The sequence below is a fragment of the Nerophis ophidion genome, linkage group LG01, assembly GCF_033978795.1.
Source record: "Nerophis ophidion isolate RoL-2023_Sa linkage group LG01, RoL_Noph_v1.0, whole genome shotgun sequence".
Lineage (NCBI taxonomy): Eukaryota > Metazoa > Chordata > Actinopteri > Syngnathiformes > Syngnathidae > Nerophis > Nerophis ophidion.
The window spans coordinates 17,611,070-17,633,245 of NC_084611.1; the positions used below are offsets into that span (position 1 = coordinate 17,611,070).

At 38.3% G+C, this 22,176-nt stretch overlaps 1 protein-coding gene across 3 annotated transcripts in view; it reads right to left on the minus strand.

Annotated features, from left to right (window-relative positions):
• Positions 1-22,176, minus strand: part of rtkna (rhotekin a) — a 220,869-nt gene that overhangs the window by 125,171 nt on the left and 73,522 nt on the right. The window contains exon 1 of one of the 3 annotated variants that reach the window (XM_061897585.1): positions 20,753-21,140. The exons of the other annotated variants lie outside the window; for them this stretch is intronic. Coding sequence (XP_061753569.1) covers positions 20,753-20,848 — 96 coding nt within the window. The 5' untranslated portion in view covers positions 20,849-21,140. Of the gene's footprint in view, positions 1-20,752; positions 21,141-22,176 lie in introns of those variants that run through there. 3 annotated transcript variants of the gene reach the window in all.

A 22,176-nucleotide genomic window follows, 5' to 3' on the forward strand; every position in this document is an offset into this window, starting at 1 on the left:
CGGCATTATTTTTGTATTGGTTCATATTGTTTCACTCTGGAATGATCTGCCTTTCCATGTGAGACAGGCCCCTTATTTGGCTATTTTTAAGACCCTGCTTAAAACCCATTTTTGCTCACTGGCTTTTAACCCAGCATGAGACTTTGAACCGTTTAAACTGTTTTTTTTACTTTTTAACTGCTTTTTATCTAACAAATTGCTCTTAAAATAATTTGTATTGGCTTTTTCTATGTGCATATGTATATATATATACATATATACACATATATATACGTGTAAATATATATATAAACATATATATACACGTATATATATATATATATATATATATATATATATATATATACAAACATATATATATATGTAAAATTATGTATACATATACATATATACACATATACGTATATATATATATATACACAATACATATATATATATATACACACACACATTTACATATACATATATATACACACATATATACACACATCTATACATACATATATACACACATAAATATACATATATACACACATACATATACATATATATACACATACATACATATATATATATATATATATATACATATATATACATATATAAACATATATATATAGATACATATATACATATACATATGTGTACATACATATACACACTGTATATATACATATATGTAAGTATGTATGTATATGTGTATGAACAAACTTTTGTATGTGTGTGTATGTTTGTACTGTATATGTATTTTACCTCTGTTTTAAATGTAATTTTTTTGTCTGTCCTTTGCCTTTATTTCTTGGTGGTGTACAGCCCTTTGTTCTTCAACTGTGTTATTTTTAAAGGGCGTCATAAGTAAAGTCGGAATGGTAAGGTATGGCACATTCCTCAATAAATTCACCAACACGTCACCATGGAGTTATTGAGTCTCTTTAGCGGATTGGAGAGCTAGCTTCCACAGCCAGTGGGTCCATGACGATGACTTCTGTTTTGTTTGATTAGCCGTTTTACTGCCATGTTACAGACACTGTTTGGAAACAATTAAGGTATGTAAACAAACACTTACAATATATTTATGTGTAAATAACTGATTTCACAACGTATATATATGTGGTCAAAAGTCTGGTGCGACTAATATATGGGAGAAAACATTTTTTCTTCTAAAATATAGTGGGTGCGGCTTCTATACTGGTTCGCTCTATAGTCTGGAAAGTACGGTATTTATTTTTCTAAACAGCCTGACCTAAGCTTAAGGTTAAGTGTTAAATAGATAATAATCGTTGTGACTTACATGTTTTTTTTATATCATTTGACATGGTTGTACAGTGTAAGTAGGTCAGATATAATTACAATTAAAGGCCTACTGAAACCCACTACTACCGACCACGCAGTCTGATAGTTTATATATCGATGATGAAATATTAACATTGCAACACATGCCAATACGGCCTTTTTAGCTTACTTAATTACAATTTTAAATTTCCCGCGGAGTTTCTTGTTGAAACATTGCGCGTGACGTCCAGGGTTGCAGGGGACATATTAGCGCTACACCCCTTGCGGCTAAAAGTAGTCTCTTTTCATCGCATAATTACACAGTATTTTGGACATCTGTGTTGCTGAATCTTTTGCAATTTGTTCAATTAATAATTGGAGAAGTCAAAATACAAAGATGGAGTTGGGAAGCTTTTGCCTTTAGCCACACAAACAAACGGTGATTCCTTGTTTAAAATTTCCGGAGGTAAAGCTTTACTATGGATCAGAGTGGTCAAGCGAACATGGATCCCGACCACTTGTCAACCGACAAGTTTCGGTGAGAAAATTGTGGTAAAAAGTCGCCTCTTACCGGAGATCAGCTGAGCTTGCGCCGTCCATGCAGCTGCCGTGACTTCCCTCAGACACCCGTGGACACACCCCTCCGACTATCAGGTACTATTTAATCTCACTAAAACACTAGCTACACAATAGAAAGATAAGAGATTTCCCAGAATTATCCTAGTAAATGTGTCTAAAAACATCTGAATCTGTCCCAATGCAATAGCCTTTTTTTTCTTTCCTTTTTTTTTCTAGTCCTTCGCTATCAATATCATCATCCACAAATCTTCCATCCTCGCTCAAATTAATGGGGAAATTGTTGTTTTCTCAGTCCGAATAGCTCTTGCTGCTGGAGGCTCCAATTATAAACAATGTGAGGATGTGAGGAGCCCTCACCCTTGTGACGTCATCGTCTCCGACTTCTGGTAAAGGCAAGGCTTTTTTATTAGCGACCAAAAGTTGCGAACTTTATCATCGATGTTCTCTACTAAATCCTTTCAGCAAAAATATGGCAATATCGCGGAATGATCAAGTATGACACATAGAATGGAGCTGCTATCCCCGTTTGAATAAGAAAATCTCATTTCAGTAGGCCTTTAAGTGTTAAATAAATAATAATCGTTGTGACTAACAGATGTTTTTTTGTATCATTTGACATGGTTGTACAGTGTAAGTAGGTCAGATATAATTGCGATTTAAATCAACAGCAAGTGGAAAAATTGGGGCCCGAGGTCAAAAAGGTCACGAGCCCTTGCCTTAGATGATGACTGAAGAATGTTTTGTTTAACTTTTTATGTCCTCGTCCATGCTGGCTCCAAGCTGCAGCTGTGTGGGATGACTCCGACACACACAGAGACAGGATTGTATTTTCTCAAACAATAAGATGACTTGCAGAGAGTACAAATCCTGCATTTATTACAGAAATGCCCTGATTCAACACGAGCACAGACCCCGGGTCAGCCGAGGGGCTATAATTAGACCGCTGTCCATCTGACATTTACTGCGGGGGAGCGGAATTAGTCGAGGTGAGAACGGCCGGGGGAAGTCGGATAACAAGAAGGAAAAAAAAAAAGCATCCACTGTGCGGTAACAGGAAATGCCGCGTTTGAGTCTATTCAAGGCAAAGAGTTCGATGGTATCATGATATCACTCCCCGGTGGGAAACAGTCATCGCACAGGACCGTTTCCTGATTCCCATCGAGGGGGGGGGGGGGGACCCTGCGTGCTGTGGTCCAGCCGCACACACTTGCGAATGCGGAAGAAGCAATGGAGCGAGAGGCGTGTGGTCAGAGAGGAAAGGATCGGAGCGCGGAGGCCAAGAATGCAGTCGGTCCTACGACGGACTTGTTAAAACCTGAAGACGAGGAGCATGGAAAGACAAATAACACACAAACCTGAAAGAAATTATACGTCTGAAGAATTATTTTTTGAATATTATAACAAGCACTATAAACAGGACATTTTTTTTTTTTACATAACAATGTACTAGGTTTGTACGGTATACCGGTGTTAGTATAGGACCGCAATACTAATGAATCATGTTCGGTACTATACCGCCTCTAAAAAGTACCGGTTCCGCACCCCAGTCGTCGTCACGTCGTGTCATGGCTGGTTTTCCGTGCAGAGGAGCACAGTCGGCAGCGCACAATCACAGAGTACTCACAAGCAGACACAGGTGTGTAGACAGAAAAGGGAGAATGGACGCATTTCGGCTTAAAATCTATGGATAAAGGTGAAGTTCTAACACCGAAACGCCCTCAGGAAGAGGTGCTTCAAAGGGGAACATTATCACCAGACCTATGTAAGCGTCAATATATACCTTGATGTTGCAGAAAAAAGACCATATGTTTTTTTAACCGATTATCGAACTCTAAAAAGGTGAATTTGGCGATTTGTTCAATTATTCACTGTCGGAGCGATGACCTTTCACCTGTGACGCTACAACGGGAAGCAATCCGCCATTTTCTCAAACACATTACACACACAAGTCAAATCAACTCTGTTATTTTCCGTTTTTTCGACTGTTTTCCTTACTTTGGAGACGTCATGCCTCGTCGGTGTGTTGTCGGAGGGTGTAACAACACGATCAGGGACGGATTCAAGTTGACTTACGTAGAGTTTGCATCGATTAGCACGGCATGCTAATCGATGCTAACATGCTATTTAGGCTAGCTGTATGTACATATTGCATCGTTATGCCTCATTTGTAGCTATATTTGCATCCAGCCTTTCCCTCCACCCACATTTAATGCCAAACAAACACATACCAATCGACGGATTCAAGTACACCAGTGGTCAAAAGATGCGAAAGTCCCTCGTTTGTCCTGCGCATTTTACCGACGATAGCGATGCTACGACAGATGGCACAGAGATGTGTGGATATTCTGCGACACTCAAAGCAGATGCATTTCCAACGATGAAGTCAACAAAATCACAAAGGTGAGTTTTGTTGATGTTTTTGACTTATGTGCTAATCAGACATATTTGGTCACGGCATGACTGCCAGCTAATCGATGCTAACATGCTATTTAGGCTAGCTATATGTACATTTGTAGCTATATTTGCATCCAGCCTTTCCCTTCCCCCACATTTAGTGCCAAACAAACACTTACCAATCGACGGATTTAAGTTGCTCCAGTGGTCAAAAGATGCAATCGTTGGTTAGAAGACGATCGCCGAATTCGTCCGCGTTGCCTTTGTCCGTCGTGATATAACTCAATAGCTTCAGTTTCTTCAACGGATATGTTGATATTGCAAACTTTCGACAAAAGCTGCTAGCACGCTAATAGCTAGTTAGTTTAAATGCGAACATGAATACAAGACACGTTTTAAAAATAGCCGTGATCATTTTGGTTACGATAAACATGACATGAGCTATATTACCACACTTTGGAAAATAAGAAATACAACCATGAGTTTTTCAGAGAAGCAGCTTGCACACTAATCACTAGCTAGCTTAAATGCTAAAATGAATACAAGACACGTTTTAAAAATAGCAGTGGTCATTTTGGTTACGATAACCATGATATGACTTATATTACCACACTTTGGAAAATAAGAAATATAACCATGAGTTTTTCAGAGAAGCAGCTTGCGCGCTAATCACGAGCTAGCTTAAATGCTAACATGAATACAAGACACGTTTTAAAAATAGCAGTGGTCATTTTGGTTACGATAACCATGATATGACTTATATTACCACACTTTGGAAAATAAGAAATATAACTATAAGTTTTTCAGAGACGCAGCTTGCGTGCTAATCGCTCGCTAGCGTAGATACTAACATGAATACAAGACCTGTTTCAAAAATAGCCGTGATCACTTTGGTTACGATAACCAGGACATGAGCTATCTTACCCCATTTTGGAAGATAAGAAATATAACCATACGTTTTTCAGAGACGCAGCTAGCGTGCTAATCGCTAACTAGCTTGGATACTAACATGACTATAAGACACGTTTTTAAAAATAGCAGTGATCATTTTGGTTACGATAACCATGATATGACATATCACCACAATTTGGAAAATAAGAAATACAACCATGAGTTTTTCAGAGAAGCAGCTTGCGTGCTAATCACTACCTAGCTCAAATGCTAACATGAATGCAAGACACGTTTTAAAAATAGCACTGATCATTTTGGTTATGATAACCATGATATGACTTATATTACCACATTTTGGAAAATAAGAAATATAACCATGAATTTTTTAGAGAACCAGCTCGCGTGCTAATCGCTAACTAGCTTAGATACTAACATGAATAGAAGACACGTTTTAAAAAATAGCAGTGATCATTTTGGTTACGATAACCATGATATGACGTATCACCACACTTTGGAAAATAAGAAATATAACCATGAGTTTTTCAGAGAATCAGCTTGCGCGCTAATCGCTAGCTAGTGTAGATACCAACATAAATACAAGACACGTTTTTAAAAATAGCAGTGATCATTTTGGTTACGATAACCATGATATGACTTATCACCACACTTTGGAAAATAAGAAATATAACCATGAGTTTTTCAGAGAAGCAGCTTGCACGCTAATCACTACCTAGCTTAAATGCTAACATGAAAACAAGACACGTTTTAAAAATAAAACTTGGTTAAAAAGATTCAGTGTGTGTATAAGTACTTTTTGAGCACAATCAACAATACCTTGATAATAATGATAGTGAAGCAGACATCCAAATGTGTGACGAGAAGAAAGTAAAAAGTCCTTTGTGAGTCATGAACGTTGCTTATGTGGCGTGCATGGGTGGGGGCGTGGCCTCCACAGGGAGAAGCCCCGGCGGCTTTCCTCTGTAATAACGGCAACTTGTGATGATCCAGCAGCAGGTTTATGGGAGCAAATAAACCTCCAGAAATGACAGCTCTGGTACAAAGACTCCCTCTCATAAAGCCACCCAGGGTCGGGGCACAGTAGGAGGGAGGAAGACGTATTTCTGTCTGGTAATCACGTCTCTGTGTGTTTGCAATGATGAAGAGGCCTCAACCAGCCCATTACCACGCATTGCTCGCATTGCAAAGGCAACAATAAAGAGGACTAAATGCTCACATTTGCAAAATCTGGCAGGGTTTCTTCCACATCAGTGGCAGGGTTTCATGAAGTGAGACGAAGTACCACTTCCATGGTTGGGCAAAACAAACGCGGACTGCAATGGGGAGTGGGAACAGCATGCTAACTTAGTTTTTTGCTAATTTTGCAGCCGTTTATCCCGGAGTCAAGTAACATGACAAAATGTGCAATAGAACAAAGCAGTGTTAATACGTATGCACAATTGCAAAGATTTGTAAAAAAAAAAATGTTTTTAATTGTCATTGCGGGGGTGTTTTGTGTAGAATTTTGAGAACACAAAATTAATGTATTTATATTCTGGAAAAAGACTGTAACAAAACAAATTTTCCCAAAAAGTGAAACGCTTGCTACTTGTGATTTCCTAGTTTTTTTTTTAATTTTTAATAAATTTGCAAACATTTCTAAAAAAAAACAAAAAAAAACTTGTTCACATTGTCATTATGGGGTGTTTTGTGTAGAATTTTGAGAACAAAAAATTGATGTATTCCATTTTGGAATACAGCTGTAACATAACAAAATGTCACAAAAAGTGAAATATTGTGAATACTTTATACATGTGATTTCCTTTTTTTTTTCTTTTTAATAAATTTGCAAAAAAAAATCTAAAAAAAAAACATTTTTACAATGTTATTATGGGGTTTATATGCGTATAATTTTGAGGACAAAAATTAACTATTACATTTTGGAATAAGGCTGTTACATGAAAAAAATGTTGAAAGAAGTGAAGCGGTCTGAACACTGATGTACATGTGATTTCTTTTTTTTGTATATTTTTTGGAAGTTTTCAAAAACGTATAATAAACTTTTTCACATTGCCATTATGGGATATTTTGTGTAGAATTTTGAGGGAAAAAAAGAATTTACTCCATTTTGAAATAAGGCTGGAACCTAATAAAATGTCCAAAAAAGTGAAGTACTGAATACATTTGTACATGTGATGTCCGAGTTTTTTGTTTTTAATAAATTAGCAAATATTTAAAATAATTATAATAATAATTAATGAATAAATAAATAAATCACATTGTCATTGTGGAGTGTTTTGTGTACAATTTTGAGAACAAAAATGTGTAAGTATTCTATTTTGGAAAAAGACTGTAACAAAACAAAATGTCCCAAAAAATTGAAGCGCTGTGAATACTAATGTATTTGAGATTTCCTAGATTTTTATTTTTAATAAATTTGCAAATATTTCTTAAAAAAAAAAAAAAACTTGTTTAAAATGTCATTATGAGGTGTTTTGTGTAGAATTTTGAGAACAAAAAATTAATATATTCCATTTTGGAATAAGGCTGTAATATCGCAAAAAGTGAAACATTGTGAATACTTTTGTACATGTGATTTCCTATTTTTTTCTTTTTAATAAATTTGCAAAAAATTCTAAAAAAAACGGACTGTTGAACGACTGAAGCTCTACATAAAACAAGAATGGGAAAGAATTCCACTTTCAAAGCTTCAACAATAAGTTTACTCAGTTCCCAAACGTTTATTGAGAGTTGTTAGAAGAAAAGGTGATGTAACACAGTGGTGAACATGCCCTTTCCCAACTACTTTGGCACGTGTTGCAGCCATGAAATTCTAAGTTAATTATTATTTGCAAAAAAATATAAAGTTTACGAGTTTGAACATCAAATATCTTGTCTTTGTAGTGCATTCAACTGAATATGGGTTAAAAATGATTTGCCAATTATTGTATTAATAATAATAATAATAATAACAACTTAGATTTATATTGCGCTTTTCTAAACACTCAAAGCGCTCACAGAGAAGTAGGACTCAACATTCATTCACATTCCATTTATAATTTACATTTAACACAATTTCCCAACTCATATGGAAGCGGGTTTTGTACATAAGATTTCTTTTTTTTGTATCTTTTTTGGAAATTTGCAAAAATGTATAATAAACTTTTTTACACTGTCATTATGGGATATTTTTTGTAAAAATGTGAGGGGAAAAAATAATTTATTTTATTTTAGAAAAAGGCTGTAACATATCAAAAGGACCAAAAAAGTGAAGCACTGAATACTTTTGTACATGTGATTTCCACTTTTTTTCTTTTTTTTTTAAATAAATTACAAATTATTAAAATAATAATAAATAAATAAATCACATTGTCATTGTGGGGTGTTTTGTGTACAATTTTGAGAACAAAAAATTATGTATTCTATTTTGGAAAAAGGCTGTAACAAAACAAAATGTCCAAAAAAGTGAAGCGCTGTGAGTACTTTTGATTTCTTAGTTTTTTATTTTTAATAAATTTGCAAACATTTCTAAAAAAAAAAAAAAACTTGTCACATTGTCATTATGGGGTGTTTTGTGTAGAATTTTGAGAACAAAAAAATGAATATATTCCATTTTCGAAGAAGGTTATAACATAACAAAAGGTCACAAAAAGTTAAACATGGTGAATACTTTTGTACATGTGATTTCCAATTTTTTTCTTTTTAATGAACTTGAAAAAAAATCTAAAAAAAATGTTTTCACATTGTCATTATGGGCTATTATGTGTACAATTTTGAGGACAAAAATTAACTGATGTACCCGTGATCTCTTATGTTTTGTATCTTTTTCTTTTAGAAATTTCCAAAAATGTATAATCAACTTTTTCACATTGTCATATTGGGATATTTTGTGTAGAATTTTGAGGGGAAAAAAAGAATTTATTCTATTTAGGAATAAGGCTGTAACATAACAGAATATCCAAAAAAGTGAAGCACTGAATACTTTTGTACATTTTATTCCCTAGTTTTTTGTTTTTAATAAATAAGCAAATAGTAAAAAAAAAAATAATAATAATAATAAATAAAAAAAATCACATTATCATTGTGGGGTGTTTTTGAAGAATTTTAAGAACAAAAATGAATTTATTGCATTTTGGAGTAAGGCTGTAACATAAAAAAAATGTCCAAAAAAGTGAAGCATTGTGAATACCTATGTACTTGTGATCTTTTTCTTTTTAATGAATTTGCAAAAAATTCTAAAAAGAAAAGCCCCAAAACGTTTTCACATTGTCATTATGGGGTATTATGTGTAGATTTTTGAGGATTTAAAAAAAATTCCATTTTGGAAAAAGGCAGTAACAAAATAAACGTCCAAAAAAGTGACGCGCTGTGAATACATATGTACATGTGATTTTCCTAGTTTCTTCTTTTTAATAAACATGCAAAAATTCTAGAAAAAATGCTTCGCATTGCTTCACAATGCTTCACAATCCTTCACATTGTTATAATGTGTAAAATTTTGAGGACAAAAACTAATGTATTCCAGTTTGGAGTAATGATGTAACCTAAACATGTTTTAAAATTTTTTTTTCATTTTTTATACATTTTCAAAAATGTATAATAAACGTTTTCACATTGTCATTATCGGATATTTTGTGTAGAATTTTGAGCACTAAAATAAATGGATTCTATTTTGGAATAACACGCACTGTAAACACGTATGTACATGTGATTTTTGTAGCTTTTTAAAAGAATTTCAATACATTTGCAAACATTTCTAAACATTTTTTTTCACATTTTCATTATGGGTATTATGTGTAAAATGTTGAGGAAAAAACTAAATGTATTCCTTATTGGAAAAAGGCTGTAAGAAAATAAAATGTCCAAAAAAGGTAATCACTGAATACTTTTGTACATGTAATTTCCTAGTTTTTTATTTTAAATAAATTTGTAAACATATCTTTTGAAAAAAAAAAACTTTTTCACATTGTCATTGTCTATGTGTAGAATTTTGAGAACAAAAAATGAATTTATTGCGTTTTGGAGTAAGGCTGTAACAAAACAAATGTCCAAAAAAGTGAAGCGCTTATAATACTTACATACATGTAATTGCCTAGTTTCTGTTTTTTAATAATTTTGCAAAAGTTCTAAAAAAAATGTTTCACTATTTCATTATGGGGTATTATGTGTAGAACTTTGAGGACATAAATGAACTTATTCCATTTTGGGATAAGGCTGGAAAAAAAAAAGAATGTTGAAGCCGATTATCAACCCGGCCGATAAGTGCTTTATCGCAAATTTTTTGCATACGGCTGCGTATTAATTTCACGTTCGTTATTTCGTTGAACAACAACATCAACTGCCAATCATGTCAGACATCATGAGAGACTTAGCATCATGTAGCAGCATTGCTAAGTGCTAAACAAAAAACACAAACTATGAACATAATAAAATAATCACTTACTGTACAATGTCTGCTCTCACTGGCATGCCGTCTGGTTTTAGATGAATAAATAATGCAAATCCCCTCAAAAGGGTGAGAAAAAAGTGTTGCAAACAAGCTTTTTTTTGTGTCTTTCTCTCCATCTCCGGGTCTATCCATCCATACATCCATTTTCTACCGCTTGTCCCTTACGGGGTCGCTGGCGCCTATCTCAGCTACAATCGGGCGGAAGGCGGGGTACACCCTGGACAAATCGCCACCTCATCGCAGGGCCCAACACAGATAGACAGACAACACTCACACTCACATTCACACACTAGGGCCAATTTAGTGTTGCCAATCAACCTATCCCCAGGTGCATGTCAATGGATGTCAAAGTTGACCAAGATCTCGGTTTATGTCCACAACCTTCTACTATCCATGTGAGAGGCATGATTTATAGTCCAGATTTAACTTTCATCAACTCAGAGGCGATGCAGCAGCTCAATATGTCAATATAAGATAGTTAGTCCTCTGTGATCCAAACGCGACTAAAAGTAGTTCCTCGGCGTTAGCGCTTATAAAAAAAATATCACAAACAATCGACTAAATGGAGAAGTGTTGGCGGTTCCATCCCATCCATTTTTTACCGCTTGTCCCTTTTCGGGGTCACGGGGGGTCGCTGGAGCCTATTTCAGCTGCATTCGGGTGGAAGGCGGTGTACACCCTGGACAATTTGCTACCTCATCACAGGGCACACACAGATAGACAGACAACATTCACACACTAGGGCCCATTTAGTGTTGCCAATCAACCTATCCCCAGGTGCATGTCTTTGGAGGTGGAAGGAAGCCAGAGTACCAGGAGGGAACCCACGCAGTCACGGGGAGAACATGCAAACTTCACTCAGAAAGATCCCGAGCCTGGGATTGAACCCAGGACTGCTCAGGACCTTTGTATTGTGAGGCAGATGCACTAACCCCCGTTTCACCGTGCTGCCCTATTGGCGGTTCTTCAATGTTTTTTTTTTAAGAGCGCTTTTTGGCCGCTATAGTGTACATCAGGGGTCGCCAACACAGTGCCCGCGGGCACCAGGTCGCCCGTAAGGACCAGATGAGTAGCCCGCTGGCCTGTTCTAAAAATAGCTCAAATAGCAGCACTTACCAGTGAGCTGCCTCTATTTTTTTTTATTTTTTTTATTTACTAGCAAGCTGGTCTCGCTTTGCTCAACATTTTTAATTCTAAGAGAGACAAAACTCAGATAGAATTTGAAAATCCAAGAAAATATTTTAAAGACTTGGTCTTCACTTGTTTAAATAAATTCATTTATTTTTTTACTTTGCTACTTATAACTTTCAGAAAGACAATTTTAGAAAAAAAACACAACCTTAAAAATGATTTTAGGATTTTTAAACACATATACCTTTTTACCTTTTAAATTCCTTCCTCTTCTTTCCTGACAATATGAATCAATGTTCAAGTAAATGAATTTTTTTTATCGTAGAGAATAATAAAGACATTTTAATTTAAGTCTTCATTTTAGCTTCTGTTTTTTCGACAAAGAATATTTGTGAAATATTCCTTCAAACTTATGATTAAAATTAAAAAAACTATTCTAACAAATCTAGAAAATCTGTAAAATCAAATTTAAATCTTATTTCAAAGTCTTTTGAATTTCTTTAAAAAAATTTGTTCTGGAAAATCTAGAAGAAATAATGATTTGTCTTTGTTAGAAATATAGCTTGGTCCAATTTGTTATATATTCTAACAAAGTGCAGATTGGATTTTAACCTATTCAAAGCATATCATCAAAATTCTAAAATTAATCTTAATCTGGAAAAATTACTAATGATGTTCCATAAATTATTTTTTTAATTTTTAAACAAAAGATTCGAATTAGCTAGTTTTTCGCTTCCTTTTTTTCGGTTGAATTTTGAATTTTAAAGAGTCAAAATTGAAGATAAACTATGTTACAAAATTAAATTTTCATTTTTTTCTTGTTTTCTCCTCTTTTAAACCATTGAATTAAGTGTTTTTTTCATCATTTATTCTCTACAAAAAACCTTCCGTAAAAGGAAAAAAAATGTACGACGGAATGACAGACAGAAACACCTATTTTTTTATATATATAGATTTACTTATCAAAGGTAAATTGAGCAAATATGCTATTTCTGGCAATTTATTTAAGTGTGTATCAAACTGGTAGCCCAGGGGTGTCAAACTCAAATATAGAGTGGGCCAAAATTCTAAACTGAACAAAGCCGCGGGCCAAAGTTGAACAACTTAACCTTTTAATAGGAACCCAAACAAGTTTTGCAATGAATATTGAACAAGTAAGGCTTGAATAGGGAAGCATGGTTTAACAGGGGTTAGTGCATCTGCTTCACAATACGAAGGTCCTGAGTAATCCTGGGTTCAATTCCGGGTTCGGGATCTTTCTGTGTGGAGTTTGCATGTTCTCCCCTGTGACTGCGTGGGTTCCCTCCAGGTACTCGGGCTTCCTCCCATGGAACAGGCAGAGCTTATATAAGGTAATAGTGCAAAATCAACTTTCAAAAAACAAACAAAAACATCAGTGGTATATTAAATAAAATTTAATAAAAAAAAGTAATGCCTCTTTTTTATTTGCAGCCATCTGAGGTAAATATCAAAATTAACTTTTTCCACAGGCTAATAAATTCGAAAATAAAATAAAAATGAGGTGGTAGCAAGGAGTGTATATTGTAGCATTCCGGTAGTTAGTGCTGCAAGGGATTCTGGGTATTTGTTCTGTTGTGTTTATGTTGTGTTACGGTGCGGGTGTTCTCCCGAAATCTGTCTTGTCATTCTTGTTTGGTGTGGGTTCACCGTGTGGCGCATATTTGTAACAATGTTAAAGTTGTTTATACGGCCACCCTCAGTGTGACCTGTATGGATTTTGACCAAGTATGTGTGTGTGAAAGCCGCATATATTATGTGACTTGGCTAGCACGCTGTTTATATGGAGGAAAAGAGGACGTGACGGAATGTTGTAGAGGACAGCGCCTTTAAGGCACGCTCCCAATATTGTTGTCCGGGTGGAAATCGGGAGAATGGTTGCCCAGGGAGATTTTCGGGAAGGGCACTAAACTTCGGGAGTCTCCCGGGAAAATCGGGAGTGTTGGCAAGTATGAGTATTAGCGGTGAATGTGGTGTTACCGGCGGGCCAGCTCTAATGTTAATTTGATATTGCCTCAAGGGCCAAATGAAATTGAACGGCGGGCCAGAGTTTGACTCCTTTATGGTAGCTCTTCGCATTAATCAGTACCCAAGAAGTAGCTCTTGGTTTCAAAAAGGTTGGTGACCCCTGGTGTACATACTTGCCGTATATTCCGGATTAGAATGCGTAAAAAAAGAAAAACATGTGTTCTTGTCTTACATAAAGGATTGTGAATGATAGGCAACCCACCCCCCCCCCAAAAAAAGTGCTGTTCCCCTTTAAGAGCAGAGACGGAGATTGTTTGTTTGTCATGTCGCTGGCAGCATGGCATGACTCCTTCCTCTGTCCGAACACAATGCACGACACACAACACACAACACACACACACACACACAAAATGTGCAGCTGTGCACTAACGCGTGAACCCCGAGAGGACGGATGGCGTGCACAATGTTGCTCTCACAACAAGCGCCACACCAGTGTCAACGTGACGCAAAGACCCCCGTGTGGACTCGACAAACACCCAGGCACAGCTGCAGGCTCCCCTCTGCCACCAAGGGGGACGCACTGTACACAACTCTGAAAATAGATGTCTTCTAGTCCGGGCGCACAATAAAGGACAGTTGTTACCGAGCGCCAGCACACATTTCCACCAATCAAATCAACACTTTTAAGTTATGTTAAGTGAAGTTAAATCAACACTTTATTACTCCAACGGCACAAATGTTGACCTACATCCTGTTACCATCTACAGCCTTCTGGGTAATGTAGTGTATAAACCGTGAGTGTCTTGGGCATGACGTTAAAGTGCATCAAACAGTGGAGGGGTCTTGGGCCACTTTATTACTGTAACCCCAGGTCTCCCGTCCAAAGGCAAAACCCAGTAACTCAATTGTGGTCAAAACTGAGCTGATAATAATTTTGGAGTTCCTAGGTGTTATGCTTTACCTTAGTGCATGGGTGTCAAACTCTGGCCCGCGGGCCAAATCTGGCCCGCCGTGTAATTTAATTTGGCCCTTGAGGCAATATCAATTTAGCATTAGAGCTGGCCCGCCCGTGTTATACAGCGTCGGTGCCGCTGTAACACCGCATATACTCATACTTGCCAACCCTCCTGATTTTCCCGGTAGACTCCCGAAGTTCAGTGCCCCTCCCGAAAATCTCCCGGGGCAACCATTCTCCTGAATTTCTACCGATTTCCACCTGGACAACTATATTGGGGGCGTGCATTTAAGGCACTGCCTTTAGCGTTCTCTACAACCTGTCGTCACGTCCGCTTTTCCTCAATACTAACAGCGTGTTAAATAATATTTGTGGCTTCTACACACACACACACACACACACACACACACACACACACACACACACACACACACACACACACACACACGTGAATGCAATGCATACTTGGTCAACAGCCATACAGGTCACACTGAGGGTGGCTGTATAAACAACTTTAGCATTGTTATAAATATGCGCCACACTGTAAACCCACGCCAAACAAGAATGACAAACACATTTCGGGCGAACATCCGCACCGTAACACAACAGAACAAATACCCAGAACCCCTTGCAGCACTAACTCTTCGGGGAAACTTCCAGCAAACTGACCAATAATTAACATTTTATTCATGCATTTTCTCTTGCTACTTCAAGGCTTGAATGTTTGGTTCATTCATTATTGTTATTTTATTTTCAAATTTATTATTAGCATGTGAAAAAAATTTGATATTTACCTCAGAAGATTGCAAATAGAAAAAAAGGCATAACAGTTTTATTTAAAATGTATTTGATATGCCATTGATATTTTTTATTATTATTATTATTATTATTATTTGGAACTGGATTTTGCATGTCACTATAAAGTTATATAAGCCTTGCTAGTTCAATATTTAATGCAAAACTTGTTTGGGTCCCTATTAAAAGGTTAATTAGTTCAACCTTGGCCCGCGGCTTTGTTCCGTTTAAAATTTTGGCCCACTCTGTATTTGAGTTTGACACCCCTGCATTAGTGTATGGGATATTGTAATTTGTTCCGTAAGTAAGCTGTTACGCGCATGGCAGGACGTAGCAACTACCACATAACCGCGTAGATACAACAGAAAAACCTAGTATCTCAAGGGACCAATCGGAGCTTCTTTGTCAGTCGCCTTATTGTCTTTAATGCAGGGCTGTCAAACTCAAATACAGAGTGGGCCAAAATTTAGAAATGAACAAATTAACCTTTTAATAGTGACCCAAACAAGTTTTGCATTGAACATTGAACAAGCAAGGCTTATATACAGTAACTTTATAGTGACATGCAAAATCGAGTTTCAAATAATAATAATAATGATTAAAATATATCAATGGCATATCAAATAAAATTTAAATACAAATTGAATGCCTCTTTTCTATTTGCAGCCTTCTGAGGTAAATATCAAAATATGTTGTAGTGTCCCGAAAGAGTTAGTGCTGCAAGGGGTTCTGGGTATTTGTGCTGTTGTGTTTATGTTATGTTACAGTGCAGATGTTCTCCCGTAATGTGTTTGTCATTCTTGTTTGGTGTGAGTTCACAGTGTGGCACATATTTTTAACAGTGTTAAAGTTGTTTATATGGCCACCCTCAGTGTGACCTGTATGGCGGTTGACCAAGTATGCCTTGCATTCACCAATGTATGTGTAATAATTATGCCAGTGGGCCTGCACGCTGTTTGTATGGAGGAAATGCGGACGTGACGACAGGTTGAAGAGAATGCTAAAGGCAGTGCCTTTAAGGCACGCCCTCAATATTGTTGTCCGGGTGAAAATCGGGAGAATGCTTGCTTGCCCCGGGAGATTTTCAGGAGGGGCACTGAACTTCGGGAGGATTGGCAAGTGGGAGAAATTGCGGTGTTACAGCCAGGGCCCCCAAAAAGGGGGGGGGGGGGGGTAAAGGAGACGGATTCTAGTGGCCCATGATGGAGGAGGGCCCAGAGAGGCCCCTAATGATGATGAAATTGTATGAAATTATGTGTTGGGGGCCCTGTAAAAAGTTTGAAACTCATGCTTTAATGAGACATTTGCACGAATGGGGGCCGACGGTCAACCTGATTATGTGATATTATGGCACGAGGGGATATTTGGAAGATCGGCCCAGGACGTTGCAAGCACTTTCATTAAATGTATTGTTCTTGATTCTTCTCCTTGCATACTCTTTTGGGCAGATAACTGTGGAGGTCAAAATAAAAACTGGACTTGCCCAATGTGCAAACGCAGAATGGGGCCCACCCGAGATTGTGATAAAATATCTGGAGCAAGGGCACACATTCATGAGAGCAGATTCAATCCATGGCTCAATCGGCAAGAAAATGAAAGCTCAAGAAAACGTTTGATGACTTTGTAGATCTTTGTAAGACAGCATCAAGATAGATTGGTTTTTCTTTGTTTTCTCAAAATCAGCTAGTAGTGAGTTATTAGGTTTTGCCTTTGGACGGGAGAGGTGGCCCTTGGCAAAAGCCTAGTACCTGACTGCCCCCTAACCAGGGATACAATGAAGACCTGAACGGCAGAGCAGGTGGAAGACGGTAAATGTAAGAACTACCAAACCTGCTGCGACAGCGGAGGATGGCTGCAGCAGAAAAGGGTCCCCAGTCGTTTCGGACTCCATGCCACTAGACCCTGACCCGATTCTGTCACGGATCGTGTGGTGACTGTCTGTGCACCAGTCTCCCCACCTAAAACAAAGTCACGCACAGGCATCCTCCATAAAAAGAGATGCACCCCTACCAGGAAGATCGTCATACTCGTTCGAGTGACCGCCGATGATGAAACCGTGAGCAATACATCGTCGTCCTCACTTCCCAGCTTGCATGTTTATATAATCACATGGACAAAGATAAAACGTTCTGGAGGAAAGTTCTGTGGTCAGATGAAACAAAAATTCAGCTGTTTGGCCACAATACCCCGCAATATGTACTGTACTGTGCAATCTACTAATAAAAGTATCAATCAATCAATCAATCAAAGGAGAGAAGGTGAGGCCTTTAATCCCAGGAACACCATCCCTACCGCCAAGCATGGTGGTGGTAGTATTATGCTCTGGGCCTGTTTTGCTGCCAATGGAACTGGTGCTTTACAGAGAGTAAATGGGAAAATGAAAAAGGAGGATTTCCTCCAAATTCTTCAGGACAACCTAAAATTATCAGCCTGAAGGTTGGGTCTTGGGCGCAGTTGGGTGTTCCAACAGGACAATGACCCCAAACTAGGGGTGTAACAGTACATGTATTTGTATTGAACCGTTTCGGTACGGGGGTTTCGGTTCGGTTCGGTTCGGAGGCGTACCCAACGAGTTCCATACGGACATATTAAGTAGCGCCCCGCACCTTGTGTAAACAATGCATACCGAGGCACCATGAATTGATTGACGTGGACCTCGACTTAAAAAAGTTCAAAACATATTCGGGTGTTACCATTTAGTGGTCAATTGTACGGAATACGTACTGTACTGTGCAATCTACTAATAAAAGTTTCAATCAATCAAAAAAACAACACACGGCATGCTAGCAGCGACCGGGCTTAGATAGACTGACCATACCTCCTCTTTTCACCGGATATCTCCTCTTTTGCGGGGCTGTCCGGGTGGAGTTTCTTAAATGCCTCGAATGTCCGGCATTTTAAGTTAGGGTTGAGTGTATTTTCAATGTACGTTCAGGGTTAAGAAGGGGTTAAAACCAAAACAAAAAATTGTGTGCGTAGCAACATTTGTGAGGGAAGGGCAGAGACAGAGAGAGCAAGAGAGTTATGATAAACGCACATGCGTCGCCAGGCTCTGCTTTTTACACATAGATTTATCAGATTTTATTTTTTATTAACCGTCAAAAGTGTGCCCCGGAGGCCATTTGCGGCCCACAGCTAATATTTTAAAAGCCCACGGCATACTCTAAAAATACTATTAAAATAAACCAAAACATAAACAAAAGTGAAATAAAAATGCTTAGAGGCTTAATGTAATTTTGAAAAAGTTGCAACGTTGACTAATAAAACAAAGCTGTTTTTTTTTGTCTTTCAAACTGTCATTGCTCAAAACATAATATTGAATCAAAATCAACGTTATTATGAATTATTGACCTATCCAAGTTTCCGATTACTTCACATCAAATATTCTACTATGAAAAATATTTTTGGTGGAAGATTTAACAAATTTATTAAATAAATAACCCAAAAATGTACATTTTGTTGTTTTCTTACTGTACCGAAAATGAACCGAACCGTGACCTCTGAACCCAGGTATGTACCGAACCCAAATTTTTGTGTATCGTTACGCCCCTATCCCAAACACACGTCAAAAGTGGTAAAGGAATGGCTAAATCAGACGAGAATTAAGGTTTTAGAATGGCATTCCTAAAGTCCTAACTTAAACTTGTGGACAATGCTGAAGAAAAAAGTCCATATCATTTAGCTGAACTGCACCAATTTTGTCGAGAGGCGTGGTCAAAAACTCAAGCAGAAGCTTGCCAGAAGCTTGTGGATGGCTACCAAAAGCGCCTTATTGGAGTGAAACTTGCCAAGGGACATGTAACCAAATATAAACATTGCTGTACGTATACTTTTGACCCGGCAGATTTGGTCACATTTTCAGTAGACCCATAATAAATTCCTAAAAGAACCAAATCTTCATGAATGTTTTTTTTTGTGACCAACAAGTATGTGCTCCAATCACTCTATCACAAAAAAAAAAATAAGAGTTGTATAAATTACTGGAAACGGTCATGTCTTGTGATCATGTTTTGATTATTTATGTTCTGTTTTGTTTAAGACTCCTTTAGTTCCTGTTTGTGCACCTCTTTGAGTTTGTTTTGGTTGCAAATTATGTTCACCTGTCTCTGGTTAGTATTCTGCCGCTCACCTGCTACCTGAGCGGTATAGCTCGGTTGGTAGAGCTGCCGTGCCAGCAACTTGAGGGTTGCAGGTTCGATCCCCACCTCCGCCATCCTAGTCACTGCCGTTGTGTCCTTGGGCAAGACACTTTACTCACCTGCTCCCAGTGACACCCACACTGGTTTAAAATGTAAAAATTTGATATTGGGTTTCACTATGTAAAGCGCTTTGAGTCACTAGAGAAAAAGCGCTATATAAATATAATTCGCTTCACTTCACTGGGTTCTTCCGAGGATGTCGTAGTCGTAATGGTTTGTGCAGTCCTTTGAGACATTTGTGATTTAGGGCTATATAAATAAACATTGATTGATTGATGCATTCACTTCACACTAATCAGACGCATTATTTAAGCCTGCCATTGCCAGTCATTCGGCCTGGCGTCATTGTTGTTGTTCCATGCTCTGTTCATTTGCTTCAAGCAATAGTTCATGCTTCATGCCCTGCACATAAGTTTTGTTTATTCAAGTCACAGTTAGCGAGTTGTTCATGTCCTAACTTTTTTACCTTTGTGGTAGTTTTTTTTTTTTTTTGCCAAGTTTGTTCACCGCCTTGTTTGCACTTTTTTTAATGAATAAATTAAGATATGTATTTACCTTCACGCCATGTCCCATCACCTTCCTTGGCATTCCGGGAAAACAAACCCCACCATAGCCCCCGTTCTGACAGAAACTCAAGACAGCCATGACTTTATGTTCTTTACAAGTGTATGTCAACTTTTGACCACGACTGTACACGCTAGAGATGTTGACGTGTGATGATAATTTCCCATCGGACAAAAATAACCGCTATCGATGGCCACTAACAGTTCACAAATGTTCATGTTTTGGGCGGATGTTTAAGATGGGCAAAGAGAGAAAATGTCTGCAACTTGTGGACAATAACGGACCCTTCGGGGGTGTTTCTGGAATTATAATGGCTGACATTCATTTCATCCGCTATCCAGTACAACGATACAGTTAACAGAATAGGCGGAAGACGATATCGCTAAAGTGCACATGGGAAGAAAAAGGAGTGCAGACATGAATGGACTTAAGTTGAAAAACTTATTGGGGTGTTACCATTTAGTGGTCAATAGTACGGAATATGTACTGTACTGTGCAATCTACTAATAAAAGTATCAATCAATCAATCACACGTTTTACCTGCAGACTGAGTGCGATCTGACGGATGTACATCATATTGAGGTCCTGCAGTATCCAAAGTTTGCCCTCCATGTTGGTCAGGTCAGCACGCGGCATCCTTAGCTCCGAACGGGGAGAAGGGACGCACCTTCGCGCTGAGCTTCATCCACAAGAGCAGGTCGGTGCGTAAAAGCGCTGCGTAAAAAGTTGGGGTCTTTCTCAACAATGCTCTTCCGCACCCAGCCGGGGAAGAATGGCGTCTTTTTTGTAAAAAAGAAAAAAAAAAAGGCACCGCTGTCTTTTGTCCGAGAAGGCGGGGGGAGAGAGAGACAAGAGAGCTCTTGACGACAACAAGAAGGCCATCGCCTCCGCGAGACTGACCCGCACAACTGGCCCACTGTGCCGACTCCTTCCCTCGCTCTTCCCTCCCTCCCTCCCTCCCTCCCCGGCTCGCTACATTAACCCCTGCCGCGCACCCCTGGAAATGGTCATGGGCTGCTGAAAACACACCCTTTTAAACACACAAATACAGTGAACAGCAGAGGGTGTGGCAATTGTTGTTATTGTGCATAAGCAGGGCTCTCAAACTCAATGTACCTGGGGGGGGGGGGGGGGGGGGCAGAGTCAGGGGTGAGGTTGGGGCGCAAAAAAAATTTTTTTTTAAATGTTTTAAATGTCTTTATTTCTATTTCCAACAAAAAATAAAATCAAAATATAAATTAAGTAAATAAATCCACCGTAAGTAATAACCATAATAATTCAATATCTCCAGTCAGCAACAATGTACAGTATACCCTCGTCTCCATGGCAACGTTTCTGTCGCTTTCACTCATTTGCCGCTTTTCCACTAATGCTGGGGTAGGCAACCCAGAACGTTGAAAGAGCAATTTTGGACCCAAATAACAAAAAAATCGTCTCTGTCTGGATCCAATGGGAGAAAGGGTGTATATTGTAATGTCCCGGAAGAGTTAGTACTGCATGGGGTTCTGGGTATTTTTCTGTTGTGTTTATGTTGTGTTACGGTGCAGCTGTTCTCCCGAATTGGAGTTTACAGTTATGTTAGCACAATTAGCCCCAAAGCGGGCTAACATCACGACTAACGTGTTACACGTCCGATTCGCTCAGCGACTCTCTGTCAGCGTATCAGCGCTGCGGTCCGGTGCACCACAGTTTTGTATTGTCGCTCGGTCCTTCTGCGGAGTGCTTCGGAAGCTACCGGGCCGCTCGTCTCCTCGGCGCTGGGGGAGGGAGCGAGAGAGAGCGAGCAGGCGGGAACACGTTTCTCTGCTTGCATCACACAAGTGATGTCAATGTTCGGCCCTCAAGAGCCACATACCACACCGTGATTGGTAGATTCCTTCAGCTCTGCACACAACGCAGTCAAGCGCCAGTTATGTAAAACTCGCGGGCCGCACTAACATTAAACTTTCATATTAAGGTGGGGG